The sequence below is a fragment of the Gavia stellata genome, chromosome 1, assembly GCF_030936135.1.
Source record: "Gavia stellata isolate bGavSte3 chromosome 1, bGavSte3.hap2, whole genome shotgun sequence".
NCBI classification, from domain to species: domain Eukaryota; kingdom Metazoa; phylum Chordata; class Aves; order Gaviiformes; family Gaviidae; genus Gavia; species Gavia stellata.
The window spans coordinates 117,691,652-117,701,448 of record NC_082594.1 but is presented as its reverse complement, the minus strand read 5'-3'; the positions used below and the strand labels follow the sequence as shown (position 1 = coordinate 117,701,448).

Genomic DNA, 9,797 nt, shown 5'->3' with positions numbered 1-9,797 from the left:
GTGCAAGTTGGAACATGGGAAATTCCAGTCACCTATAAGAATTCCCGACACCCCCCCCCCCCCTCCTTACCGTAAGAGTGGTCAGATATTGGAACAGGTTGCCCAAGAAGTTGCAGAATCTTTATCCTTGGAAATACTTAAAACACAGCTGGATGAAGCCCTGCTCTAACTGGAGCTGCTTTGAGCAGGAGCTTAGACTACATGACCTCCCCAGCCACATTCCTTTCAGCCTAATTTCTTCTGGAATTCCCTGTCACATAATTTTTCATCCAGTATGTGAAGTCACATAAGTTTTTTAAAAAGTGCTATGAACTTGCTGAATATATATATGTAGCTGTTCTTACTGAATGTCCCTAATTCTGACTTTCTAATTAGTACTAAGTTCTACAAAAAGTTAGAAATCAAAATTCAGCCCAGTGTCTTAGTTAACCACATACTTTTCTATATAGCATGGGGTTTTTTCATATTGTCATGGTTTTATTTTATATTGTCTTTATTTCATATGTATGTTATCTAAGTAATGTCTGCTCAGTCTGTGTCTGAATGCCTGCTGAATGCCTGTGTCTTAGACCTAGTAATTAGAAATCAGAGAGAGGGATTCTTTGTCTTTTGGGAATCAAGGGAGTTAAAATGCTTTAAATCAATGTATCTAAAAATGGAGGCTGTCACTCCATCAGTACTTTTCTAAAAAGATCACTGACTACAGACACTCATACACGTTTCTCCTCCCAATAGCATCACCTCAGTTAATTCAGAGTAAGACAGTGGAACCCATGTGTAATTACTGGCAACCAAAATTTCTTCTGGTCTATTGGACTATTACTGCCAACCATGAATTTTTGAAAAACCTGAGAGTTACTTTTAAAAACTGTTGATGTTGCTGCCCACAACAACAAGTGAAAGACAAAACCAAAATGGTTTTGGCGTTTGTGTGATCAAGATTTCTCCTGTGGAACTTGAAAGAAGATCTTCTTCTCTTTGGCAATGATGTAGACTTCTGTTGAAATGGAATTTTGTAGGCAAGTACATAGCACCTTCTAGTTTCCCAGGATGCTTTGCTAAATTAATCGTGTTAACAGCTGTATGTGTTCAGGAATACATTTCAAGATCATCCTATCTAAAGTCCTGCTAAATTCCTTTGTCTACTGAAGGTTTTTAGAAAGGTTGATCCTGAAATGTGCTTCCCTCTCTACTACTTTAGTTCTTCAAAGAAGGGATCTTGAGCAGGGAACTTTGTTTCAGGGTGCATAAAAAAAAAAAGGGCTTAAATCTTGGTCAGTTTGGCACAGAAAACCACCAAGGAGACAGATGAGGAGCAGAAGTGTGGTGCCAGATGCTATAGCCTGCCAATAGAATATAAGTATGGGTGGAAATCACACTATCTCACCCCATTCCCAGTGTACTGCCTTCTTCTGCACATCTTCTGCATTGAGAAGGTGAATTTCACCTTTATTTTTTAATTTATTTTCAAACATCAGGGAATCATCAAGTAAATGAGAATAAAAATTATTTCATGTTTGCCTTTTAGTGAAAATGTTTTCACAATGGAAGGGTAATACTGGGAGAATTTGGAGAAAAGAATAGAAATGAGACAGACAATTTAATTCTGTTCTCCCTGGCTGCATACTAGACCTTGTAGTAATAAGTTGATGGTTACATACTGAGAAGTGAGTACCAATTCTTAATCTTTAAACAGAGCTTTACAATAATTTCAGGAGAAAATTCAAAAGGGAGAGATTTTGAAGTAATTCTGCAAATGGTGTAAACAGAATTTTTTTAAATTATAAAGTTCACTTTGTCATTCTAGAGACTTTCACTGAGTTTACAGTTCCCCATAAAGGTGACCTAGCAGAAACTTTATTTCAAATTGTACCTTCTTTTTCTCTACCATTTCATTTGAAGTGTTCGCCTTTACCACCTTGGTTTTTGTTCTCTTGTCAGGGAAGGTGAGTCTGGATACTTCCTCAGATTTTAGGAGAACACCAGAGTTTCAGCGAATGTTTGTTTCATATTTTCTTTCCTCATCTGACAAATTAAATCTACATTAAGGACTCCTTGGTGTTTAAAAAATTCAAATGTGTAAACAAATTTTTAAAGTTCCAGTGCTGAAGTTTAAACAGAGGCAGTTGTCTTTCCACATGTTATTGAATTTAAATAGGTTTATTTTTAAAAATGCAAAACTGATACAGTTTAACTGAAAGTCTCTTCCTGTTGCTTAACTTTTACTCCTGATTATGAAGATGCCATGATTTCATTAGTTTTCTAGTTACTCTTGTCTTCCGGGGTTGTCGTGACCTGAATTTTTTTTCATGTCAAAACAAGCAGAGAAGGGAGGATGTGGAAGGAAAACTCCACAGTATAAAAAAGCCAAAATATTCAGAGGTTCAAAACATTGGTTATTTTTAGAGATACAGAACTCACCTTTAACTTAAATCTCCCCAAACCCCCAAGGCTGTCTTTGTTAATCTTTTGGTTTTTTCTTTTTCTGATTATTTAAAAGGTATTATTTAGTTAAGATTAAACAGTTTTTGACAATGGTGGAACTTGCTTGCATTATTTCCATCACCACTCTTATTTACTGGCATAAATAGGAAAAACCCATTTTGATCACTTTTTTTTAAATCCATTTTTTTCATGAACACTAGCAACAGTGGACTTCTGGGAGTTCTCTGCTTATCGTCTATTGCACTGTCTGATAGTACTTGTTCCTGAATTTTTCTTAATACTATGCCAATTTTCTTAAACAAGTCTTGTTTCTAATCTATGTCTCACTGTGTCTGGTTCTTTTTCATTAGGTTTCTGTATGCATTGCCTCCTGTTCATTGAGAATGCCTAACTTTTCCTCACAGTAGTTGAAGAAAAAAAAAAAAGCTTTATTTCGTGTGTGGATTTAACATACCTCAGTGTGTCCCACTCGTTGCAAGCAAGTGGGAGATTACACCAGGATCCCTTCCAGGGAAGGGAAATCTGCTGAAAAATATGAAGTAATGACTCATTGTGGGGATGTACTAGTCTGCCAGCAACTCAAGCTATTTCCCTGTGGATTTTGTTTAGCAGACAAAGTTTACATACTGTTCAAATGGAATGAGATGCTCATAATTGTTAAATGGAATGCAGCCATCTTAGCTACGTTGAAAGGTCAAAGCTAAGGCTAAGAACATGGTTTTCCAGTATTAGAGGTAGCAATGCCTAAATGTGCTACTTTGTGCACCCAACACTTTAATCTGAAACTCTCAAACTATTTCTACATGCTAGCAAACAGAAATTCTGGAGTAGTGCTGTGACCATTTCTCATATGACTAAATTGGGATGTTGGGGTTAAATGGCTTGTTGAAGGTCCTTGGGGTGAATCAATGATGATCCTAAAATCCTGATGGCTGGCCGTCTTCTCTCACAACTGCAGGTGAGATGGCGTTAAAGTGCATGAGCATATCCGGGTGGTACGCAGAGTGTTCTCCATCAGCAGCTCCCGGCGCAGCAGGACAGGGGGTCTGTGGGAGGTCTCCATGTGGCTGTCTGGAGTTTCTGCTTCATAATGAGCATTTGTTCATGGGGAGTGAAATCCAAAATGTCTGGATGTTGTGGCTGGAAGCTAATTCTTTGTTCACGGAGATCTGTGTTTTAATGCTGTTAATGTTTTCATTTCATTCACTTGTTAGGGCAATAAAAGAGATTGTATTCTTGGCAGACGGATGTAACCCCTGCCGAATGAGAACCTCTGGCAATTTGAACTTTTGCCACCTGACTGCTGAGAGACGGTGGCTACCAGGGCGGCTGTTCCCAGCTGGTATGGAGGCGAGACAAACCTGGCAAAGCAATCACTCTTCAGGGTGCTGGTGCGCCACTGGAGCTGCTCTCTGCACTGCGGGGGGGCTGTTCACACTGCTAGCAAGCCCTGTGCCTGACTGCGTAGGTGCAATTAGGCTTTGGGCGTATGTCTGTGCTACAGTCAGGAGTGGATAACAGCCTGGAAAAGATACCTAGTTTACCATTGAATAAATAAGCTTAGATGAGAATCACACTTGAGACATGACATCATGGGCTTGTCTTCTGAGTCGCAGCTGCCAAGCTTCTCTGCAGCGGTTGCTCCAGCAAGGTGAGACCGCCCTACCTGAATGCACAGTAGATACAGCTTCAGTTATCACTGCAGTCTCTTCAGTCACCTGATTTAAGTCATAATCTTGTTTCACACTCTGCCGAGCTTCCCCTCTGCACCAGCCTCGTTGCATGTGAGGTCACAGGACCATAGGATAATTCAGGTTGAAGGGACCCCAGGATGTCATCTATCCCAGCCTCCTGCTTAAAGCAGGCTCAGCTATAAGGTCAGGCCAGGTTACCCAGGGCTTGCCCAGTGAAACTTTGAGTAAGGAGTTGCTAAAGGAATGAAAGCTAATTAAAGCTTTATGAAGCATGTCACAAGCAGGAAAGCTCACAGAGAGTGGGAAGGGGGAGGCAAGGACAAGATTGGTGACAGTCCGTATACAAAAGGAGCAGAAAGACAACACTATGACAGGAAAACATTTTTCCTTGCATCAGCAAGGATCTCAAAGGGGATCTGGCAGGTAGGTTTTCATCCAAAAACTATTGTTTGTGTGGTAAGCCTGAGAAACTGTTCGGACTGCTGTGACACTGGAAGAGGATTTATTTTATTTTTTTTTTTTAACCAGTGACATGAAGTGTACCTAATACAAGAGTCACTGGTATTCTTCCAGTGTTGTGAGTATCAAACTGCTCAAGCCTAATTGCGACACAGATGCAACCTCTCTGTCGAGGTCAACTAAAGGCCCTAAGTGTTGAAAACTGGTGGGGTATACCAGAAAAAGGATTACTTTGTGTATACTCTACGCCCTTGCCTTTTTTCCCTGAGCATTTGCTGGGGGCTTCTGTCAGAGACGAGCTCAGAGAGAAGCATGGGAAATAATAAGTGAAAGTTATCGTGATGTTGCCTCGTGGAATTGCCATCATACTGCTGCATTCATCAGGCACTTGTGCCTGAAGGCTCCTGCTGTGTTAAAGGCTTACTGGCTTTACAGATCATGTGCTTTTGTCTCAGTAATTTGAATATGGCATTATCTTAAAATACAAACTTCAAAATCTGTAGCAGGAACAGTTTTGTTTGTATAATGCCTGAAACAGTGATTCAAATTCTGAATTGAGATTTTGTGGGAAAATGATAAACCACCAATAGCTCATGCTGTCCTTTATAGCAAAGTGGAACAGTGGGAGAATATATGGAGAGTAGGATTGATTATATTGAAGGGAAGAAAGAAGGATTTGCATAGTTTCTGTGTTGGATCTTAATATCCATGTATATCTTCAAGTAAGCACAGTGTAAATGTTCTCCAGGGCTTTTTTTATGCAAGACACTATTTATGGTTAAAGGTATATTAAAACTTCCTGTTCTTTTGATTTGCCAAAAGTTAAGTAAGGAAAGGAAGATTAAAGAGGAAGGAAAGTCTAACTAGATTTCTGTTTCTGGAAACAGAGACTACAAAACAGCTTTTCATGCAGGGCATGAATTATGCTTACAAATAAGAAGCACAGTCTTTACAAGCATTATGTCTCAGAGCTGCTAGGGGTAGAATTTCACATGTAGAGATTTAGCCATATTTGAAGTCTCACTTCCTAATAGGAAAAAACCCACTAGTTCCTGAATACAAAGGACTAAAAAAACCCCAAAAAAACCAACCAAACAACAAGAAGAAAACCCAACAAAAACCATAATACTGTTGACAAGTTTTAAATGTAGTATTTTCTTTTATAGTTAATGCATTTAGCTGTTAACGTCATAGGTATTGTAGTAATTAATATAAATGTTTATAGCCTATAATGTTTATATCTGCAGAGAAAATAATCAGATTTGTGTGCACTTCCTGCACTGAGATACTCTTTTAAATCTGAGAAATTTGTGTGAATGACACTAATCACAGAACAAGGGAGAAATGCCCTCCCTCACTTAAAGTTGAATCAAAAACTGGTATTGAAGAATGCTGAGGTATTAAAGTGAAGGAAGAAACTATGGTGTAGCTCTGTGATAGCAGAACTTTGAAGTTGACTATGGTGAATCATTCATATATTATCAAATTTTGAAAATTAATTTTTTTCTTGTTTCTGTTTTGTACTTCCTTATGCAAAGTACTTAGTTCCTATGAGATGAAGTTAATTATTCAAAAGATTCATCCCAGGTTTGCATGTTAATTGCATAGTTTGTCTAGTACTGAAGATACCAGCCAGCACTGTGGTACATCTGTAAGCTGCACTGTTGTCGTCTTCATTTCTAGGGGTGAGTTTGGGTAGAGTTGACTTGTAAAGTAGTAAATCCCTGAATACTACAGGGGTGACTACATTGCTTTATGACACATCAGCTATTGATTAGTGCAGTATGTGGGGAAGTGGGTGGGATTTCTCACAGGTGGGATTTCTCACAGGTGGGACAAAAAAAGGCTAGGGCTTGACTTAGCCCACTATTGAAAGTTCACTTAAACAACTACATTAAACTGTTAAGTGTCTTGCCTGTATGAAGAAAGTAGAGGTTGTATGGATTTCTCAAGGACAAATTAGTGCCATTCAATTTCTGTCCTCACCTAAACAATTCCATTTTCAACACATGCATCTGATCACTTAATATTAAGCAATTGCATCTACTCTTTGTATGAAAAAGGTGAAAAATATTGCTTGAAGATTCAAGCCCACTGGTCCAGTATGACTAAGTATAACTTGAAAGTTTTTAAGAAATTGCTGTCCCTCAAGGATTAAACTGTGTTCATTAAAACATTTTCATCATTAATGTGATCCTAGATGGACTATTAACAAGTAAGCCTACTTGCTTATTTCAGATTGCTTAAAACAAATACATCTTCAAGTTGAAACAGGATTACTGACCTAATGAAAATAGCAGCTTTCTGCTTAAATTGGATGGGTAGTTGTTACCCAATTTGAAACAATTACTCTTACCCAAAGGTATTGTTGACACCACTAAAATTTGCATAGGACTTTTTGTTCATGTTCTCCTTTCCCACTCCTGTTGAGCAGAATAGATTTCATCTAAGAAAAGCTGGGGTAACTTTATTCTGGTTTAATAAACTGGGTTGAAACAGGGATTGAAATTACAAGGATTGTACTGTAAAGATAAAATAGGCAGCAATGGCATATGGTATCCACTATGTAGGGTGAGAATTGGGGGGAGGTGCTCCCCAGAAAATTTTAGTCCAGGGAAAAAGCATTTGCAGACTGTGAAGCTGAAAACGTGGTTACATGTGGTGTTTGTGAAGTCTAACAGTGAAGTTGCATCATCTTTTTGGGCAGATGGTCTTGGCAGAAGTAGCATGGGCTTGGATCTGTAAGAGAAGCTGACACCAAGGAAATTCAAGGGCATGAATTGGTGAAGAACAGAGCTTGTCTTGCCCCGGGGGTATATGCTCAGCTGAGTTGAGGGATAAAATGAACAGGTGGTTTAAATGAGGTGAAGCTCTGCCTTAGTACTAATTATTTTCAGTTAGCTGATAGGTAGTTCAGAAGGTTGTGGGTGCAGAGGTAGTGGTGTGTAGAACTTTGGCTGTATGGAAAACTGTGCAGTTTGAGCATGGTACAGAGCTGTGTGAGACTGCAAATAGATTTGAAAATAGAGCTGTGCAGCTAACTGCCTGTGGAGTTGAAGGAAAGCTGGCCAAAGGGTGCAACATGGGGTTGCTACAGATAGCAGGTAGGATTGGTTGCTACAGATACCAGGTAAGATTAATCACTGGCATGTGAGTTGAGTTCATTTTATCCAAATTCTGTACTTGATTCTCCTGGGTGTTTTACAAGTGCAAGCTACCCTATGTTTAAGGTTATGGTACATTTGTGTTTTGCTATGGTGTTCTTGCGTATATTTGCAAGCTGAAAACTGTTCATCTCGCAAGTGCATATAGATTGTTTGTGAAGCTGTGCTTTTCGAGTGGGTTAGAGTCTGAAGTTGTGAAAGATTCCTTGTTTCTTGCTTCTTCCTCAGATTTTTTCTGCCAGTTGAAGCAATTGTTCTCCATCTGTCCTTCTGTACTTAACTTCGACAGCAGCTGCTTTGTGAATCTTCTAGCCTATGTAGTCCTTTTGGCTTTTTGCAGAATAGAGACCTTTTTAGTACAAAAAGAGAAGTAGAGAGCCCAGGGCTTTGATCTTAAAATGAACCTTTAAACAAGAGATTGCTTGAAAGGAATACAATGCATACGAGCAAATTAAAATGAAGGAATTTGGGAATGTGGGAAAATGACAGGAGACATCTTTATGTGCTTCTTGTGTTTATCTTAGGTTTGTCAAAATGAAGAGAATAACCATTCCACAGAAGAACTTAGCAAGTCTGAAATCCAGGAGGAACTGAAAAAGGCTAATAGCCTTCCTAGTTTGACTCCTGGAATCAAAACAGCAGATAAAGACAAACAACCCCGAGAAGGTTTTTTTCATTTTCTTGGAAGCTTATTTAATATTGCAACAAAATCTTCTTTGGTAGAATCTAAACACTCTACCTTCCAAGATGAACCCAACAGATGTGAAAAGGATTTACAGAACAGAAATACCCTTCCGGAGGACATGCAGCCAAAGCATCCAAAAATTGAAGAGCCTATCTGTTCTACGGCTGGAATAAAAGAGGATTCTGTAACTAAAGATGATGCCATCTTAAATAATATTGGGAAAGCTATTTCACAAGATCTGCAAGGAGGCTGGAAACAACCTGCAGATGCACAAAAGTAAGTTTTATAATTTAGTATTAAATACGTTTGGGGGGGGGGGGTGTGCACAGAACTACCTTGACTAAGTTCTGCTGACTGTATGACAAATGACTGTCACTTCTAAGGATGGTTGGAGTGTCCCTGACTCAACTTTGTGCAAAACTCTAGTAGCAACTACCTTAAATAAATGAGGAGAAGTCAACTGCAACAAAATACAGCTTTAAAGAAGGTTTTCTAGAAATCTTCTGACTATGGTAGATCCGTCTAAGTGTTAAGAGAGGTTAAAGATGTGGCATTTAGAAATATGTTCAGTATTGTAGATCTGCTTGAAAAAAAAAAGTGTAAAGAGCTTATTTCTGTCTATATTGTGGGCTAAATAAAGGTTTGAATGTTTGTCCTTTTTATATCTCACCAGTTCAGTGGTTTTACTTCTGCAAGTAAGGTTTCCTTGTTTTTTAAATTGTCTTTCCTGGTTTATTTGACTTGGTGATTTTTGTTTGTGTTTTGTTTCCCCTTGTTCTTTGGTGTTTTCTTGTAATGTAAAGAAGGTTATAGAAAATACTCAATTAGCCTAAATATGGAACATCCTTAAGAGTCCTGTAATAGTTCCAAAAAGGATTTCCAAAAAAATGGTGCCAAGGGCACCAATGTGTGTTTGAGAGTAGAAAAGCAAAAACATTGGCTGTGGTCCACACCGTATATTACAAAATCTTTCTGACCGTGGCATAAACATAGGTAATAGTATTCCAAAAACAAATTGTAGCTGTTATGTTGAATATTTGACTGTATGTGGGCCAGTACAGCATAAGTTTGGAGTTAGGTGTGTATGTATGCATGTGGTACCTGTCCAGTTTTTGTTAGGTGTGTGGAATATGGACTTGTCCACAGGCAATGAATCTGTAAGTAATGTTTACTCAGATTTTCAGTACTGCCCAGGATATTTATTTCAAATTTAAGCTGAAAGTAATGATTTGGGGTAACCAGTAATTCTGTTGCAGTGCTCCTGCTGGTATTGCAGAATGGAAGAATGTACTGAGAAGAAACACCTTTTTTTTTTTCTTTTAAGTTTTAAAACTAGTTTGAGTTGTGCTC

At 38.6% G+C, this 9,797-nt stretch overlaps 1 protein-coding gene across 1 annotated transcript in view; it reads left to right on the top strand.

Moving 5' to 3' along the window:
- Window positions 1–8,565: 8,565 nt before the first annotated feature.
- The window catches only part of CRYBG3 (crystallin beta-gamma domain containing 3), a 68,260-nt gene continuing 67,028 nt past the window's right edge, over window positions 8,566–9,797 (top strand). The window contains exon 1 of the mRNA XM_059821352.1: window positions 8,566–8,723. Coding sequence (XP_059677335.1) covers window positions 8,566–8,723 — 158 coding nt within the window. The remainder of the gene's footprint in view (window positions 8,724–9,797) is intronic.